Source organism: Pongo abelii, chromosome 9 (assembly GCF_028885655.2).
Source record: "Pongo abelii isolate AG06213 chromosome 9, NHGRI_mPonAbe1-v2.0_pri, whole genome shotgun sequence".
Lineage (NCBI taxonomy): Eukaryota > Metazoa > Chordata > Mammalia > Primates > Hominidae > Pongo > Pongo abelii.
The window spans coordinates 110820199-110840440 of record NC_071994.2 but is presented as its reverse complement, the minus strand read 5'-3'; the positions used below and the strand labels follow the sequence as shown (position 1 = coordinate 110840440).

At 40.9% G+C, this 20242-nt stretch overlaps 1 protein-coding gene and 1 long non-coding RNA gene across 2 annotated transcripts; one reads left to right on the top strand and one right to left on the bottom strand.

Annotated features, from left to right (window-relative positions):
- Positions 1-1331: 1331 nt before the first annotated feature.
- On the bottom strand, positions 1332-3680 carry LOC129048761 (uncharacterized). The gene is made up of 3 exons (XR_008511356.1): positions 3626-3680; positions 3286-3383; positions 1332-1698 (listed from the first exon to the last, which is right to left on the bottom strand). It is a non-coding gene; the product is annotated as an uncharacterized LOC129048761 (long non-coding RNA).
- Positions 3681-10858: 7178 nt separating this feature from the next.
- On the top strand, positions 10859-15674 carry SLN (sarcolipin). Its single transcript, XM_009247017.2, has 2 exons — positions 10859-11100; positions 15047-15674. The coding sequence occupies exon 2, from the start codon at positions 15122-15124 to the stop codon at positions 15215-15217; it is 96 nt and encodes a 31-aa protein (XP_009245292.1). The 5' UTR covers positions 10859-11100; positions 15047-15121; the 3' UTR covers positions 15218-15674.
- The last annotated feature ends 4568 nt before the right edge of the window (positions 15675-20242 follow it).

The following is a 20242-nucleotide window of genomic DNA, read 5'->3' as shown; positions in this document are numbered from 1 at the left end:
TTAGTAAATTTTTACATTTTTTCAAAAAAAATACAGCAAATCATAGTTTCCTGTTCAACTTCAACAGAAGACAAAACCATCTCTTTAAAGCATATTATTAATATGTGCCAACCTAATGAACAGCTGTCAGACTTGCTCAGTGGTAGGAAGCCTAGCATGTGCTATTTTTAGATCAAGAAACTCTGAGTAGTTCAAGTTACTACAGCTCTTGTAAACATCTCCATCTTTTCTGAGCATAAACTGATGAAAGATTAGAACATTTTATTTTGAAAACATTTATTTGCTGTGACTCTTCAGAGTTGAACAGTTATTAACGAACCACTTTACATTTATGCATATATTTATTTAGCACTTTTATGGAGTGCCTACTACATATTGTACACTACGTAGCTAGCACTAAGTCTACAGAGTTGAGTGATACAATCCCTATTCATAGGAGAGGAGATGAATAATAAAGTCATTGCTAACTATATGGTGAAATCAGTAGTGTTTAGGGCTAGGTAGATCTTAGAGGTTCGTCCATCCTAGCCTAGAGGATCAGGGGATGTGGCCCTTGAATTAAGTACTATTGTTAATCATCAAATAAGGGTAGGAGCCATTGATGGAAGAAAGAAAGATGCTCTAATTAAGAGGAAAGCAGATACAAACAAGGAGACTCTGGAGTGTCTCAAGTCCAAGATTTGTCAGTGCATGTCTCACGTGCAAACAAAGCAGGTGTGATGGAAGTTGATTTGCTCTGGGAATTTAGGTACCTCCTGAGAGAGAATTCATACTAAGAGAAGAAGGGTGATGCCTATTACTTCTATGTATTCCCTGGCTGAACTTCTGCATGAACTCATGTCTGTGCAGACACTTGAGTGAGAGCAAGACAGTATTCCTTTAGTACTTGTGATGGTGAATGTAATGCGTCAACTTGACTGGGCCAAGAGGTACCCAGATTAAACATCATTTATGGGTGTGCCTGTGAGAGTGTTTCTGGAAGAGATTAGCATTTAATCAGGGACTAAGAACACTGCTCTCACCAGTGTGGGTGGGCAGTATCCAATTCACTGAGGACCCAAAGAGAACAAAAAGGCAGAGGAAGAGTAAATTCTCTCTTTTCTTGTTCTGGAACCTCCATCTTCTCCTGCCCTTGGACATTGGTGCTCCTGGTTCTTGGGCCTTTGAACTCTGGGAATTACACCCAGTCTGGTTCTCTTGGTTCTCAGACCTTCAGACTCAGACTGAATTATACCACTGGCTTTTCTGGTTCTCCAGCTTGCAGATGACACACTGTTGGTCTTAGGCTCCATAATCATGTGAGCCAATTCCCATAATAAATATCCTCCTAGATATCTGAATATATCCTACTGGTTCTCTCTCTGGAGAACCCTGACTAATACAGTATTCCTCAACAGGTTGTAACACACAGAAAGAGACACACTTCTCCACACCTACCCCAATTTTGCTCCAGAAGTAAGTGTACTGTCGTACCTCCAGTGGTCAAAAGCTTTGGGATCCAGCATGGATGGCTGCAGAGAAAGGGTTCCTTCCTTGTAGTAATGGACAATGCCGAAGGCAAGCAGTGGTGGTGCTTGGCAGATGTGATTGTCCATAGAGGAAGTGGCAGGGATGAATGTCTGGTGTATGTGTTGGTTCTTAGCCGGTGTGGTAGGACGAAAGGGTTGACTGTAAATGCCTGATGAATGCTGTCAACATCTAATAAAAAAAAGAATAGAATAGAAGGAAGGGAAGAAAGTGTTTGCTGATTGGATTTTTCTTTTCTTTTCTTTTTTTTTTTTTTTTTGAGATGGAGTTTCACTCTTTTTGCCCAGGCTGGAGTACAATGGCATGATCTCAGCTCAGTGCAACCTCTGCCTCCCAGGTTCAAGCGATTCTTCTGCCTCAGCCTGCCAAGTAGCTGGGATTACAGGTGTCCACCACAATGCCTGGCTAATTTCTTGTATTTTTAGTAGGGACAAGGTTTCACCATTTTGGCCAGGCTGGTCTTGAGCTACTGACATCAGATGATCCACCTGCCTCAGCCTCCCAAAGTGCCGGGATTACAGGCGTGAGCCACTGCGCCCGGCCCTGGACTTTTTTTTTTTTTTTTTTTTTAGAGACAGGGTTTTGCTATGTTGCTCAGGCTGGCCTTGAACTCCTGGGCTCAAGAGACCCTCCTGCCTCAGCCTTCGGAATAGCTGAGATTACAGGCACACACCATCGCGTATGACTTGATTGGACTTTTGTTGTACAAGAGGTATACCCCCGTGATGACACAGATATAGTGGTGGCCTGAGGGATGTGTATATTTGATTTTCTGTTCTACACTGCCAAATGGGGTAAGAACCAGTGAAATGCAAGCTACATAGAGTAGCCCTGAACCACTTCTCCAAGATAAGCTGCCCAAATTCCGAGAACATTAGCCCCTGGCAACTCCACATTCTCTCTCACTGTAAAAGTGTAAAAGGCTAGGTTTCCCAGCCTGTCGAACATGTGCCTGATTGCCTTCTGAGACAGCACATCCCTAATCCAAAGGGAAACCTAGCCTGGAGCTTGCATCCAGCTAATCTTCTTCCACATTGCTCCAAACAGGCAGTTCAGTTTTCTCATTACTCACACAGAGAGCAGAGATAGATTTTCATGATTCTTCAGGACTCTGTTCTCTCTGCTTTAATAGCCAAATCTAAAGCCAAATGAACTTCTTCACAGAGAACAACAATCAATTTTATCTAATCCTTATTATTCTTGCTGTAACTGCAATTGTGTTATTCTGACTGACAGATTCCCAGAAGAGATTCAGTGAAAATACCCTTGATTAGATTCACAAAGGAACAGCATATTTCAAGTGGGCGTGTCTGGCTAGAATCTCCCTGAACGGTTCAGTAACAGCACATCAACAGACTGCTGAATTCTTATTTCCCCGTCCAAAAAATAACAAAGCCAATCTGAAATCTGGAAGTGTTCTGAGGGCAGATGGTATTAGCCCAGTAGTAAACATATTTTTGGCTGCTTCTTTTCTTTTTTTCCCCTGGTAACTATGTTTAATGTGCTGAGAGAAAGCCACTTATTTACAGAATCTTATTATAGAGCAGAAATATACTTGTTCCAGAGAAGAGGAGTTTAATTGGTTCCAAGTCAAATGATGCTAACAGGTGTCACCTCACCAATCCAGAACTTAAAATGGGTTATTATAAATAGGAGTAACACATTTTTTTTTGGCTCTTTTTCCCACCTATTATGCAGGACTGCATACCACTATAATGTTCCTCCTGATTATTTCCAGCAACTTTGGGGGTGGCTTACGTGTGCTCATGAACAAGTACCATCAGCTACCACATACGGTCTGTCATTTTCTTGCTCTTGAGCTCTGGCTCTTCTCTGCTGCTGTCTGCTGCTGAGGCCTGCAGAGATTAATATAAACAGCAGGTAAGTAATTATTGGACAGTCTTGCTGCTTCTGCCAGGCTCCGTGACACTTCTATTGAAGGACATTATTATACCACTGGTTCCGTGGATATGCTGAGGTCTGTGATATGACACTTGCAGGGAGAATCTCTCTCTCCCTTTCAGTGCTACATGCTGTTGAGGTTAATTGTTAAAGAGTAAAGAGTTATGGAGTTTTTGCCCATAGCCCTCTCCCCTACCAGGCCAGGCTCTAGGGAAGCAGAATAGGCAGAATGTGAGTGTGGAAGCTACGAGACTGCGCCTTTCAGAACTGACTGCACCATAATGGGGGTGGGCCCAGCTGCTCTGCTCTGAAATCACAATCACGTTTACACAGAGGCCGGCTTCCCGCAGGCTGCTCCCAGTTGATGACTGAGCATGAGAGGAACACTAAGGCTGACTTATCCCTGGGAGACACAGGGCACCTGTAACAGGAGATTTTGACTTGAGGTTTCCTGATGGCCCTGTCAGACTTTCCCTAGCATTGCAGTCTAAGATGCTGCCATCCAGTCTTCTTGTCCCCTGGCCCTCTCTCCTCTTGGGGTCAGACCTGGATTGCTGTTTGATGACTAGCTCAGTTTCCCCACTTCCTTCTATTTTCTCTCTGAGTCATTTCCCCTAATATGCTTTTCTTTTGCACACTTAGTGTCATCTTGGCATCTGTTTCTCATGGGACTGAACTAACACGGGGAATGTGTGTTCCCTGCTATGGAAGCATTGTCTGTTCTCCCTGTTGCTGACCCTTGTGTATCTTTTTTTTTTTTTTTTTTTTTTTTTTGAGATGGAGTCTCGCTCTGTTGCCCAGGCTGGAGTGCAGTGGTGCCACCTTGGCTCACTGCAACCTCTGCCTCCCGGGTTCAAGTGATTCTCCTGCCTCAGCCTCTCAAGTAGCTGGGACCACAGGTGTGCACCACCATGCCCTGCTGATTTTTTTTTTTTTTTTTTGTATTTTTAGTAGAGATGGGGTTTCACCATATTGACCAGGCTGGTCTTGAACTCCTGACCTTAGACGATCTGCCTGCCTTGGCCTCCCAAAGTGCCAGGATTACAGGTGTGAGCCACCACGCCTGGCCCCATGTGTATCTTCTTGATTCACTTCCCTTCAGAGGAGTTTCTCCTGGGAGGCTTTGAGGTCCATGTATGAGTAGCTTTGATGTTGACCTTGACTTCCCCACTGACGTTTGCCATGCTCAGACACACCTGGACGTCAGCAGGGATGTGAAGTGATGGAGGCTCAACCTCCGTCACTCAAAATGCATCATTCAAAATGCATCAGTGCTATGCATTTTGGAGCATCTACTCTGCTTCTTCACTGGTTCAGGGCACAGTTAGAGAAACAAAAGAAATACAAGCAATTGTGCCTTTGAAGTTTAAATTCAGTTAGTGACACAAAAATCACAGTTGTCACAAGTGGGGAATGACAGAGGTAATAATCATTTATATTTTCAACAAGGATTTATTGTTCACCTTCCAGGATTCAATGTATAACCAAAAGCTAAATTTTATGGCATTCTTTTTTAGGTGACATAGAGTATTGCAGAGGTCTCCGAACGGGGGAAAAGTAGTCTCCTGATGGGGAAAAACAAACAAAGTAGACTTTTACTTTCTCTTGCTTTGTGCCTCATATTTTATTTATTTATTTATCTATTTATTTTTGAGATGGAGTCTTGCTCTATCCCCCAGGCTGGAGTGCAGTGGCGCGGTCTTGGTTCACTGCAAGCTCCGCCTCCCAGGTTCAAGCAATTCTCGTGCCTCAGCCTCCTGAGTAGCTGGGATCACAGGCATCTGCCACTATGCCCAGCTAATTTTTGTATTTTGAGTAGAGATGGGGTTTCACCATGTTGGTCAGACTGGTCTCAAACTCTTGATCTCCAGTGATCCACCCGCCTCAGCCTCCCAAAGTGCTGGGATTACCGGTGTGAGCCAGTGCACCTGGCCTCATATTTTAAAATGTTTATTAGTGTGCTGTAAAATATGCACAATAAATTAGTATAGTAGCACCTGCATATAATCTATTAAAAATATGTATGTTTTCTGTCAGTGATCATGGTAAAATTTTTTATCAATAAAGTGCACAATCAAAAGGAGGTGGAGGCTCCTGGGCGAGAGGATGCTTTCATAGTTGTGCTGAATGCACTATCGTGTAGTGGTTAGAGCTCAGGGCTGGGTCCAAAAGCTTTAAATCTCAGTTCTGTCACTTATGCACTCTTCGACTTATCAAGGCACAGCCTCTCTGGGCCCGAGTTTTCACCTCCATGGGATAGGAATGTTGTACCCACCTCACAGGATTGTTGAAGGAATTAAATAAGGTGATTCATGTTTAGTAAGTGCTGCTTGACATTGTTGTGGTTATTATTATTATTTTAGCCCTAAGTAGCTTTTTTCTCTTTTTGAGGCTCAACTCAAGTCTTCTAGTTGATCATTTATGAGTCTGCTTCATCTTCAGTACCACTCTCTATGCTTTGTAAGAAGTTGCTCTGCTCTCTTTTCATCTCACCCAGGTACTCCTATCATCTTTCCTGATGTCATTCTGATGCCACCTCTCTCACACTGTCTTGTATTCTAATTTTTTTGGTCCCTTTCTTTTTATTTTATTTTATTTTTTTGAGATGGAGTGTTGCTCTGTCACCCAGGCTGGAGTGCAGTGGTGCAATCTCAGCTCACTGAAACCTCTGCCTCCTGGGTTCAAGCAATTCTCCTGCCTCAGCCTCCCCAGTAGCTGGGACTACAGGCACGTGCCACCACGCCCGGCTAATTTTTGTTTTAGTAGAGATGGGGTTTCATCATGTCGGCCAGGCTGGTCTTGAACTCCTGACCTTAAGTGTTCCACCCGCCTTGGCCTCTCAAAGTGCTGGGATTACAGGCGTGACACACTGCGGCCAGCTGCCCCTTTTTTTTAAAAAAAATTAAATTTTCTTGTAAATTGACAATTGGTGGTTGTAGATATTTATAGGGTACCAAATGTGGAATAATTAAATCAAGCTAATTGACATATCCATTACATCAAATACTTATCATTTTTCATGGTGAGAACAACTGAATTTACTGTTAGTGATTTTGAAATGTACAATACACCGTTATTAACTATATTCACCATCCTGTGCAATAGACCTAAAATATATTTGTTCTTCCTGAGACCTTGTATCCTTTGACCATCATCTCCCCATTCACCCCATTCCCCAGCCTCTGTAACCACCATTCTATTCTGCTTGTATGACTTTGATTGTTTCAGATTCCGCACATGAGTAAGAACATGCAGTATTTGTCATGTCTGGCTTATTTCCCTTAGCATCATGTTCTCCAATATTTTCCTTCTTTTTTAAGGCTGAATAGTATTCCACTGTGTATATAGATGACATTTTCTTTATCCATTCATCTGTTGATGGACACTTAGGTTGATTCCATAACTGGGCTACTGCAAATAGTGTCTACTTTTCTTAATCTTCTTCTTTTGGGGGGCAGTAGCCCTACTCTGTGTCATTATTATTTCCTGTGTGACTAGAACAATGCTGTGTATTTAGTAGTGTTCACTTGATACCAGTTGAACAATTGCAGAAGTAATGGCAAAGGTGATGACTTGGCCTTCTGATGTACATCCCCTCTGCTCTGTAGTGACAGTACCTGGGCAGCATCTGAGGGACACACAGGCAGCAGGAGAGAGAGAGAGTCAAGGAGGCCAAGCTTGCTTCAACTCCATGCACTCCATTCACTGTCTGGGCTCAAGTCAGTCCTTATATTAGTGCATGTTTCACAGGATTTTTACACGAAGTGACACTCAGCCCATTCTCCTTTGGTCATAAATGAAAAGAGAAGCTTTGTACTTGTCCAAGAGAAAGAAGTTCCTCTTTGTCATTTATTTACTTTTAATGATCAGGATTGAAAAAAACCTGAAACAACTAGCATGGTTTAACTTATGACCAGGCAGGCTCTGTGCTTGGCTTTACACACATTGGTGTAGTATCAAATCTTAGTGATGGAAAGGAACAAGTCGATTTTATGTACATTATCAATTGGATCTTGATCACAGATCTTTGAGGGTTATTAGTATTCTCATATTATAGATGGGGACACTGAGGCCCAGAAAGGATAGATCATTTTCTTAATGTTACTCAGTAAGTGGAAAATTTAGAATACGAACACAGGCTTTTGTCACTTCAAGGTCCATTTGCTTTTCACTTTCCCACAGATGGCTTGGGCTAAAGTGTTTGAATTAGCAGTATTGTGTCGCCCTGCCAGTGGCCACTTAAGCTTCTTCGTGACTTTTGTATGGGCTTTCCCGGTGGCCAGAAGGGCAGGGCTTATATGATGACTGTGGCAATAGTGACATGGAGAAAACTTCAAGAAGTAGGGTTTTCATTTCTCTCTGGGCATGCGCTCACTCATGTGTTTGGGAAAGTGAGGCAGAATAGCAGAAAGCTGCTGCTCTCTTTCTCCCCTGCTCCATGACCAGCTGGATGTGAAGATGGCAAAGTGAGAAGGCCTCTGAGACGATCATGCTCGATACTGTGATGTGCTAAGAGCTTATTGCCTTCATCAAGGCCTGGGGACTTCTCCCATCATGTTGCAGACTTGCAGAATTCTAGGACTGACATAGGTCTTCACTTTTCAGTTCTCAGGGTAAAAAGGCGGGTAGATGAGGGGAGTGCGTGAAACGAGCTAGTTTAGCAACTAATCAGGCACAAGAGCTCAGCGCTGATTCTCAAAGGATGTCATTTTTACACCTGAGAATGTATATGGTGATGGTGGTGGGGAGATACCAATTAGAGATTCAGTGCCAGTGTCAATGTGAATGTTGTTTTCTTAACAGTTTTGGCCGTTGGCTAAGTTCTAGATGAGTAGGCAGAGAAATAATTTCAAAGTTTATTTAGAATGTCGTCCTGCTAATGGGCAGAGAAGTATCTTGAAAGAAAGTTGATACGAAATGAATGCTGCTAAGTCATGGGAATTGCTCTCAGGAAGGAAAGTATTAGCAGAGTTAAGTAACGTTAATTGCAAGGGATGGATTTGCTTTGGTACTGAGGTCTGAAATGTTGGAATTCTCAACTTCTTAAATGAGAAACAATAATGTTGATTTTGTAAAATAATGTTGAGTTTATTTTTATTTTGGCTCCTTGCAGGAAACAAGATTTTTTTTTTTTTTTTTTTTTAGCAGATCTGCAGATTCTAAGGGTTAAACCCTCCTTATGCCTTTGAGTAGTTGTCAGGTGATTTGGGGCGGCTTGCATGTATTTCTGGAGAGGGTAAGGCTAAACTAGTGACAAGTACATTCCAGGTGTAATCCCAATCTCGATGTCACAGAAGAAACCACTAATTTTCAGAAGCGTCTGAAGTCTGGGAATTTGTCAATGCACTGGGCACAGTAGTCCTTGGTGCAGCTTAGACATGCTTAAATGAGGCAAACCGGACTGACCCATCAATTCGGTCAAATAAGAAGTAGAATTTTTCTTCTAAGTTACTTCGAAATTGACCAGTTCAACAAAATGACCGCATTAGAGAGCTGTTTTGGTGATATGTTAACATTTCCCTATTGTATTTAACATTTAAAATATTGTAGAGCTAATTCATAATCTGACATGTACAAAATAAATGCTTATCCCATAAACCTAATACCAACACATGATATACTACAAATAATTTGATTCCAAATGAATTAAGAAAAAAGGTTTTGAAGTTTCAGATTCTTTTACCAAAAATATCCTGGGAATTTGAGATTGTGCCTGTGCAGCCTCAAACAGATGAATAAAAAGTAATGTAGGCCGGGCACCCGGTGGCTCACACCTATAATCCTAGCACTTTGGGAGGCTGAGGCGGTTGGATCACCTGAGGTCAGGAGTTCAAGGCCAGCCTGGCCAACATGGTGAAGCCCCGTTTCTACTTAAAATACAAAAATTAGCCAGGCGTAGTGGTGCATGCCTGTAATCCCACCTACCCAGGAGGCTGAGGCAGGAGAATCGCTCGAACTCAGAGGTTGCAGTGAGCTGAGATCGCGCCACTGCACTCCAGCCTGGGTGACAAGAGCGAAACTCCATCTCAAAAGAAAAAAAAAGTAATGTAAAGTTTTGTTTTTTTCCCCTTTGGGTGGTGAGATTAAAAGTAATTTAAAAATTTTAAATACTTTAATATATTTTCACACGTCATACAATAAATATGTAAATTTAATTTGACAAAAAATAATTTTGAGTGGTTACAAAAAGGGACAGGTGTGGCTTGGTAACTAGGAAAACATTCCCAGCCTGGGAAACATTCTGGTGAGAGCTTGGAGGCAGAAGACAGAACTCTGATTACATTCAAGGAGTTTGCCAGATGGCACCAGATAACTGCCAATGTTCGGTTGCACTATAATTATTATACACTGTCGCTTCAGCAAGCGCTCTTTTCACAAGACAAGTGGCGACAGAATGTTGTATTAAAGATTATTCATTGCTAAGCTTATGTTAAAATGAGGAAACGAAATGGAAAGTCTTGTTTTGGTAATGTCTCTGGGGTATGAGGAATGGAGGGAAAGTTTTGACTATGAGCATAACTGCATAGAGAATTTTGTTTGTTTATGCCTTTTGGGAATGCATTATTTTGATTGACCCTAATTGGGAATTCAGAGGGGGAGATTTCCTCTATTATCTGTAAAGAAAGGATCTGCTGAGCAAACACAATTGCTAGGGTCATGTTTAAAGTACTTAATTGATCTGCTTTCAAGTCTAATTTAACAGTTCAGGGGCTCCAAACATGTGATACGTTGGTTACAAACTCATCTTAGTCTAATTTTAGTTAGTGTTCATATTAGAAAGTTGTATAATACTTTTCTTTCTTTCAGATATATTCTATAATTCACATTTTCACTAATTTTACCCAGTTCTCCTTCCACCCCCAATCTATCCAAATAACTGAGTTGAACTGTGTGAGTTTACTGCTCTATTAATTTATTGACAGAGATATACAAACCATGACTTCCTCGGCTGTTTCAGATGAAACTGTAGATCCACGTGTAAACTTGCAATGCACAGCTTAGCTGGAAAGTTATGTGGAGCAGGTGACCGAGGGGATAGCTTTCATTGCTTGGACTAAAGTCAGTTTTGAAAGAGCTAAAGATGCCTGTTGAATTCTGGAGTGTGTGTGTGTGTATGTGTGTATGGGTGTGCATATGTGTGGTGTAAGGCAGCAAACTCTTCACATTTCAAATAACTAAAGATATGGGTGGTAAAATGAAGTCACATTTTTACACCTCACATGCTGACTAGGGAGAGCAGTCAAATGCAGCATCGATTGGTTAAAATTAGTCTATCATTCTTGGTTTATGATGTTTTAAAGACATGTTAAAGTTATTCATGAAGATGTAAAAGACACATTTAAAACCCACATCAATTGCACTAAAAGTCAACTGGAAACAGAAGGTTTTTAAATCCCGGTGGTGGCAAATTGGCAGCCAAAGGAACAAAGTCTTAGTCAACATATTTCCATGTCCCCCTGAACACAAATAGCCTCGAACCTTCGGAGGGTGTTCCTTTGAGATGTTTCATCAGTGACATCACAGTGATTGCCAGCTTCCACGGACTACTTTAGGCGCTGCCCAGAGTCCAGGAGTCCAGACAGCCTGGGAGGGGAGAAGGAGTTGGAGCTCAAGTTGGAGACAGCGAGGAGAAACCTGCCATAGCCAGGGTGTGTCTTTGATCCTCTTCAGGTAACTGCAGGATTTTTATGCTTAGCATACGGTGTGTGTGTGTGTACAAGCTGCAAATGAGAAAGGCAGAGGAATGTTTGCATTTCTTAATGAAATAGGCAATGCCCCTTGGATACAGCATGCCTTAAGATATAAAGTGAGTACTATTGCTTTCTGTTTTCCTTTTTTTTCTCCTAAGGGTATGCATTTTCTCCCTTCCTAGTAAAAAAAAATTTTTTCTTTTTTGTATTATGGAAGATGGTCTTTTTTCTATCTTCTCTAAGTCTCCATTCAAAGAAAGCCAATGTCAAACTTCCTGCACAATTTATTCAGAGCTTTTTGGGTTTTAGTTCATCCATTTGCAATCACTGGATCATATGGCATGACCTTGACTTCAGGGAATGTTTAAAATGAAACCCAAAGTGTCTTTATGGGTTAACAGCAGAAAAATGGAACTTGGCTGATCTGAATTTCTGCCTAACTGGTTCATTCTTCCTAAAGTGTATAAATGTGTGTGAAAGGAATGTTCACACCACACCTTACAGTTAGCATATGTGTTGATTGAATTGAATTCACTAGAAATTCTCACCTTAACTCTTTATGTTTTATTCATCCAAAATCACATAAAACCACAAATATTCAAGGTCACCATTAAAGTGCAAGAAGTAGTAAGAGGTAAATCCCAAGAAAGAAAGAAGTGTGATGGGTAGCCTGCTAATTCAGAGATGACTGAAAAAAAAAAGTAAAGAGTGCATAAACATATACAGTTTAAACAATGACTAAAAGGCAACACTTCTATAATTATCATCCAGGTCAAGAAACAGATCATTGCCAGCACCCAGAAGCCCACTCTTGATCAACCCCCATTCTGCCCCAAGATGTTGGGATCCTCTTGTCCCTGTTATTCTTTATAGTTTGACCATCTATATCTGCATTCCTAAACAATATGATTAATCTCCCTATTTTTTACTTCATATAAATGGAGTCATATTCTATGTTTCTTTTGTAAATTCTTCTTTCACCCAACAATTATATTTGTGAGATCTACCCATTTTGTGTGTAGCTATAGTTCATATATTTTCTTTGCTTTATGAAATTCAAATGTATGACTATACCACAATTTATCATCCATTCTGCTGTTGATAAACATTTGAATTGTTTCCAGTTTGGAGTTATTGTGATAATATTGCTGTGAACTCTTTGTTTATGTAACCTGGCACACACATCCTTGACTGTCTTAAGGTAGAAGTGAAATGCTAGATATTACAGAATGAACATTTTCAATATTAATTCTAAGAAAGCTAAATTGTTTTCCAAAGTGGTAGAAAATTTATGCTAACTTTGTTTAGCCAGGCCAGTTAATTGCAGTGATAATTCACTCGTGTCATAACTCCTAGGAATTCTAGTAACTAGTTCCAGTCTGCTAATTCTAGCTTTGCCTCTAACTTGTTATCTGTCATTACACAAACATCTTAATCTCCTCTCTCTAAAATTCAGTTTCTCAGCTGTAATCTTGAGAAAGATAAAAACTGCAATAACACTTGCCTGAGTTGTTGTGAAGGTAACACAAACAGAGCTGTGGAACAGCTTTCAATAGTATTTTTCTCATTTTCTGAGTATATCCTGTTGGATCACTATCCATGATTCCCGTGACTTAACAGCTTAATTTAATAGGCAGATTTGGTGGGACTGTTGTTTTGCTCTCCTTGAATTGTTTTGATCATTATAAGCCAGGCTTCATATTTTCTGCTTATCTCTGCATTTCTTGAGAACTTACCCAAATAAATGGACATTTGGACTATGGTTTTATTTCACTGATAAGTTTATAAGAAAGAGTCTGTCTTTGTTTCTCATTCCTTTGCCTCCAGGCACCTTGGCAAGACTCATTACCTTTCTGTTCTCCTCTGCTCTTTTGTACGTTCTCAAAAATCCTTTTTCCTTGATCCATTCATTTTCTTCTGTTTACTTTCTCCTCCATGCAAATCTTTGTAAAGATTTTATATTTTTTCCCCTTTTTATTTTCTTGGAGAGACAGGATCTTGCTGTGTTATCCAGGCTGGTCTTGAACTCCTGGGCTCAAGTGATCCTCCCACTCCAGCCTCCCAAAGGGCTGGGATTAGAGGCATGAGCCACCATGCCCAGCCATTTGTAATGGTTTTCATTGGCAATTTACTATTTCCTTCATGCTGAGGTCTAAAAGATGGATAACAATTAAAAGGGAGATGAAACATGAATCTGTCATCATTTGGCTATATAGCTACTGGTTGGCACCATCTGATTTGAACTTGTATTTTTTTTTGAGACAGGGTCTCATTATGTTGCCTAGGCTGGTCTTAAACTCCTAGGCTCAAGGGATCCTCCCACCTCAGCTTCCCAAGTAGCTAGGACTACAGGTACCGACTGCCATGCCTGGCTGAACCTGTATGTTATGCCAGTTACACAATATGAAAAATGATTATTCAGTTGGCATTTATGCAATTAATAGTTTGGTCCATTGATAATATAATCAATACAGTAATTACAATTAATAATTCAGTCATGTTAGTTAAAAAATACCACTCAGACCAAAAGCTTGCTAACAACCCTTTCAGCCTCTTGAACTCTCACCTTTAGCAAACACACGAAACACCCTTTCTCCCTAAACTTTCACTCTACAGTAGACTTTGGTCCTAAATGTCTAAAACATAGATATCGAATTATCTAAAATATATAAATATTTAATTTCATTTAGACTGCATAATGTGCAATTTATACCATCTCACTGAAGACAATAGTTTGATGACTTCATTGCACATGTTCTCAAAGTATGATTTCCTGTATGGACAATCTGCACATACTATGAAGATACCATCCCTGCTCTTTGAAATGTTTACAAACTAGGCACATCCTGGACCTGACTAAAAATAGCTGGCACAAGCCCTTGTTGAAACCGAAGTACCCATGAAGTTAACACTTGCTCTTTCGGCTGAATGCCTGTTATGCGAGGGGCTTTTGGTTGATCCCAGTAGGCTATGTGCCCAATGCAGGACTTGTCAGAGGCCATGCAGCTGTTGAAAGTACTTTCTGCTTTCAGTAGAGTTAGATGAAGACCTACAGCAGCCTGAGGCCAGAAAGATTATGGCATCCCACTTATCTATGTAATTCAAAGCAAGAACAATACTAAACCATAAAATTTTTCTGTTTTGGTACCCCTGCTTATTGATACTCTTAAGAAAAGTATACACATGCATACGCAAACACACAAACACACACACAGTAGTTGGAGAAAGAAAAATGTAATATTTCACATTTTATGAAAAGCATCAATACAATCATCACAGGAAAAAGTCAGGACAAAAATGGTGGTCTTTATGACATCAGGCAGAGAAATCAGGCTCTCTCTCTGTAATCATTAGGGCTCTTCAGGGAAACATAACTAATAGAATGTGTTGTGTTGAGCGGATTGGTGTCTGTTTTTAAGGAATTGGCTTGTGCAATTGCAGAGACTGGCAAGTCCCAAATCTGCAGAGTGGGCTGGTAAGCTGGAGACTCAGGGAAGCCTCCAGTCTAAAGACAGTCAGGAGGCTACATGTCCCAGATCAAGGTGTTGGCACAGTTGGTTTCTTCTGAGTCCTTTCTTTGGCTTGTAAATGCCCATCTTCTCCTTGTGTTTTCACATGGTCTTCCCCTCTGTATGTGTCTGTGTCCTAATCTCTTCTGATAAAGACAGTAGTCATATTGGATTAGGGCCCACCTTAATTACCTCATTTTAACTTATTTACCTCTTAAAAGACCCTATCTCCAAACACAGTCACATTCTGAGATACTGTGGGCTAGGGCTTTGACATGTAGATTTTTGGGGGACACAATTTAGCCCATCACACTCTCCTTTTCCAGAACACTTCTGTTTCCTGTGAGGAAAGAACGAGCATTGTTATACAGAAATGCTCATTAATCTCCTTGTGTTTTCTTTGTTATGTGTTATTAGGAGGTGAAGACAAGCCAGAGGTCCTTGGTGTGCCCTCAGAAGTCTGCCTGAAGTTCTCACCAAGCCGCTGTGAAAATGGGGATAAACACCCGGGAGCTGTTTCTCAACTTCACTATTGTCTTGATTACGGTTATTCTTATGTGGCTCCTTGTGAGGTCCTATCAGTACTGAGAGACCATGCCATGGTCCTGGGATTGACTGAGATGCTCCAGAGCTGCCTGCTCTATGCCCTGAGACCCCACTGCTGTCATTGTCACGGGATGCCATTCTCCACCTGAGGGCACCTGTGACCTGCACTCACAATATCTGCTATGCCGTAGTGCTAGGATTGATTATGTGTTCTCTAAAGATGCTGCTCCCAAGGGCTGCCAAGTGTTTGCCAGGGAACGTTAGATTTATTCCCCAACTCTTAACTGAAAATGTGTTAGACAAGCCACAAAGTTAAAATTAAACTGGATTCATGATGATGTAGGATTGTTACAAGCCCCTGATCTGTCTCACCACACATCCCTTCAACCCACACGGTCTGCAACCAAACTCTAATTCAACCTGCCAGAAGGAATGTTAGAGGAAGTCTTTGTCAGCCCTTATAGCTATCATGTGAATAAAGTTAAGTCAACTTCAAAAACAACTTCTAGAATTTATTTTAGCTTCCATGTGTGATAGAGCATTTGACCCTTGGCTGGGATTGGAGTGACAAGTGCTACCGTATTTCTAGCATTTGAGGTAAGCCAAGATGCTCCAACTGCTGAAGATTTGAAACCAAGTCAACACACTGTGTCATATGTCAAGTAATTCCATTGGTTCAGCACTCCTCAAACTTTTCCCCTAAACTAGTCTCAAGGGCAGAGGGAGAATAAATCCATTCCACTACGGGGTCTGAAGCATAGCCTGAATTGCTGGCTAAAAGTGCAACATTTCTTTGGAGTCTTGTGTTTTATCTTTAGAATCCACGAGAAATGTATTTTCTATCTTATAATATCTTCATGTTTGTTTTCATATGAATATTTAAAATTATTTACACTAAGTAACACAAGAACATGAGTCATGTCCCTAAGAGTAGCATAGTCTATTTTGATTATTGTTATTACACAAATGGAGCTAGTCTTTAATCAACTACAGTTCTAAAAGGAGGAAAATAGAAAGTGCAAACTTATATGTTTATAAAAGACATATAAAATAGATGTTTCTTAAACATGTTGCCTGAACACCCCATGTTAGACAGAACAAATTTGCTATTTGTGCTGAGGTAACCACGGAGAAAGGGAATGTTGTTAAACCTCATCTTACATAGCCTCCTTTAAGAAGGCATTTCTTGCCGAGAATTTGGCCTGTCATTGAGGCATTGCCTACATCACATTATAGTTCTTAACCTTGGCTACATTCAGAGAAAGTCAATTATCCCAGGGGTGATTTTTCAAAATACTGAGGCTGGGTCCTTCTCAGGCCAATTAAATAAAAATCCCGGGGGATAGAGCCCAAGTATCTATCTTTTTAAAATATCTTCTAGATGATTATATTGTGTAGCCAGAGTTGAGAATCACTGATACCAACCCTTGCTTCTCAAAATTCGATGTGATTGTGAATTACTGGGAAGTCTCATTTAAATGCAGATTCTAATTCCATTCTGATTCTGATTTAGTCTGGGGTGGGGCCTGAGAGCCTACATTTTGGACAAACTCCTAAGTGATGCCAGTGCTGCCCTTCCAGACTGCTACCCTTGGATTAACATATTAGAATCACTTGGGGGACCTTTAGCAAAACCATGCAAGTTTGAGCCCCATTCCTAGCCATTTCTAATTTTTCGGCCTTGGGTGAACCTGAGTGTTATTCTTTTTTTGGAAGAACTCCAGGTGACTCTAATGTGCAGCCAAGATTAAGAATCCTCAAATAGCTAAAGAAAAAATGTTATATTTTGAGAGGTTCCTCTCCAAATTGGGAAATAGCAGCGTATAGTCCTCAATACCTTGTCCCTAACTTCAGTTAGGACTACACATATGGATGTGCAACTGCTAATGATTTAGTAGGCAGCATATGTACTCACAGACTTGTGGCTCTAGGGCCCTTAGTAGATGGTTAGCAGTCTTTCCCCTATTTGCAGAAAACCTACTGTTTGTGTATGTGTTTGAGAAAGAGAGTGTGTGTGTGTGTGTGTGTGTGTGTTGGGGAGAGCCACAACATTACCTTCAGATGTTGGACCATCTGGCCTTTCACGGAAGTCTGAGTGATGGTGCCAACACTGACAACAGGTACCATTTATTGAGTCTACCGTATATGAAGCCCTGTTCTGGGCACTTTCCATAACTCATGCCATTTAGCAGATTTGGGAACTGAGGATCAGAGACTTCACTAAACAGATGTAAGTGGGGAAGCCACGAGAAAAGGATCATCTTAACCTCTATGGGGAACTGTGTACAAATCATGCTTTGTTACAGATCTCCAAACCATTGGATTATGCTTTAGGTTTTACCCTCACATTCTTTAGTATTCTAAAATATCAGTCTGTTTATATCAAGGTAACAATTGCAGTCCTCTATGTCGTTTCTTTTTGTTTGTTAATCCTCACTCCTTTCTTTCTCTAACTTCCTGTGACTGAATCTACTGAGAGGGCCCATTTTTCGACCACATTGTGAGCAATCTTTGCAGGGATAGGATATCCATTAACAACTTTAGTGGTGGGGCTAGGAATTATGTAATGTCTTTCACATTCAGGAGTCCTAGTCATTATGGCTAAATCCCAGTCTGACTCATAAATCTCCTTTATGTACAATCTTCCCTATGACCTCAAGTACCCTGACTCATCTTAGAACTCTGCGTCCCTCAATGTTGGCTCCATCCACTGAAACGCTGCCTGATTATCCCAAACAAGATGCTAGTTCTCCTCTAGAACCAGAGCACTGAATCCTAGTTATTAACTGAAGTTCCAGCTCACAGACTTGTTCCTACTCTGGCTTTTTTCTCTTGCGTTCATTCATTCATTCAACAAGTACTTATTATGAAACTAAGTGCTGGGCATTTACTAGACACTGGAGATAAAATGGCGAGCCAGCCAAGCCCCATTCTCATGGAGCATGCCATTTAGTGGGTTAGACAGATACATAATAGGTAGTTATAATGGTGTGAAAAGTTCTTTGATGAGATAAGGATAAGGTGCTGTTGGAGGAGATTCCAGGCAGAGGGAATAGCATGAATGAAAAACCAAAGCCTAGAGAGGATGGTGAATTTAGGTGTAGTTGAAGCACACAGTATCTCTCCAGCCACTGGCAGTAGTCATGCCACATAAGAGCAGATCTCACAATTCTGACCACGTTGCTCTGACTTCCAAGTTGAATCGCTTCTGAGATTCTTGCTGGCATGCCTTATGCACTGGAGGGGGCCCTTTGCCACCGACAATTGTTTGAGTCATGTCTGTGCTTACATATAACTTAGACACTGGCCTAGGGCCATCCTATCACTTGTGTCCACAGCAGCCAGACTGGCTCTTCCCATTTACCATCTCACCCCATTGAGCAGTTCTCTGTTGGGTGATGTTCTCCTCTTCTTGCCATAAGTCCTGGGATGCCAAGATTCCAGCATGCATTGATATTGAGCTGCCCACTTTACCATAGCAACAAAGCAACCATCTGATTTTTTTAAAAAAAGATATCTTTCAGTGCTGACTTAGACTTTCCTTCCAGTCTTCTCTAAACTCACTACTAAGGTGTACATCCTTTGGAACTTCTTGTTTTTATCTAACTATTCTCTTACACTGAAATACACCATACTTTTTATTCATTTCTGGCAGTCTCAACACCATATCTGGTCCCCAACTCCTCTTCCTGGGGCTGCCATATAGTTGGCTCCATAAGGCATAAGAAATTATCCAGATAATTCATGTCCCAAGCTGTGGCTCTAAGAAAAGAGACTCAAGATACTCCAACCTGATCAGCATCCATAATCACATTTCCAGCTTTGCTTCATGGACCCACATGGGGTGTGTGAAAATGATCACAAAATGGTAGTGCTTCCATTGTTCTCTAATTTAATTTAAGCCATCTCAAGGGGACAGCCCTTTCTTTACTTTTACTATTCCTTTATCATTTTGCTGTCCCTTTTGCTTCACTGGAACACAGTCTTTCTACCATTCTTGCCTGCCCCATAGGCATTTTGGTGCATAATCAACGCCATTTCTAGATGGCATCCCTGGACCTTTCCTTAGCAGGCTGGGTATGTCTGTTACCACCTTGAAATCTCATTACCCAGAATCCTGTCCTGAATGCCTAGAGTACCCCCAGAAAGTAGGTAGTGACAAATTAAACTGGTTCTGTCCCCTTTTCCTCTGAATATGTTATCTATCATTCTTTCAGTAGATCTAGTTTATCATTTCCTCTTTTCAGAATGTTTTTTAAAACTTTGGCACAGAAGACCCTTCTTAGCGGATCCAGGTCTACCTGTAACCTCTCTTCTGTTTACCTGTCCCCCACGCCCCACCTCCACTCTCATTTCCAACCATTTCCTACTATTTGCTGTTTTCAATCATGCTATGCTGTCTTCTACTGTGGGGTCCTTGCATAGCTATTCTCTTTGCCATTAAGTGTTATTACCCCAAAAGTTATCCCCAGATAATTTCCTTCTCTGGGCCTCATGCCTAAACACTCATAGCATTTATCACATTGTATTGGTTTGTTTGTGTGTCTCTCCCATGTGCAATTCTTGTTTATGGGGACTGTCTTCAATGTTTAATTTTAGTTTCTAGCTGGTCCATCATAATCACTAGATAAGTATCTGTTGAACATGTCAGTGACTACTTGGCTAGATGTAAAAACTTTTGGAATAGACATGTACCTATTTCTATGACTAGGTTCATGATCTGCTTTTAACACAGTATAATAAAAAGGAGGCATAAAAAGTTCCAGTTCTAAAAGTTCTATTAGGTTGATGAGAGAACCAAACTTCTTTTTAAACTTTAGGCAGTTGAAACAGTTGTTCCAAAGGCAGTTTGCTTCTTTATGAAAAATTCATGATGCTTGCTTCTTTCGATCTGTCTCTATCACCACCCTGAACAAGTTGACAATGTTTATGAATTACTCATCAAAGCCCAATGTGTTGAGCATGTTTTTGAGTTCATCTACAAACAGGGTGAAACCAGAGAAATTTCCACTTTTCAAACTGTAGAAAGTTAAGGTCAAACTTCATGTACACACACCATATTTAAAC

Bases quoted from the DNA above. Each gene is read 5' to 3' on its own strand.
- SLN (XM_009247017.2), top strand. From the start codon at position 15,122: ATGGGGATAAACACCCGGGAGCTGTTTCTCAACTTCACTATTGTCTTG.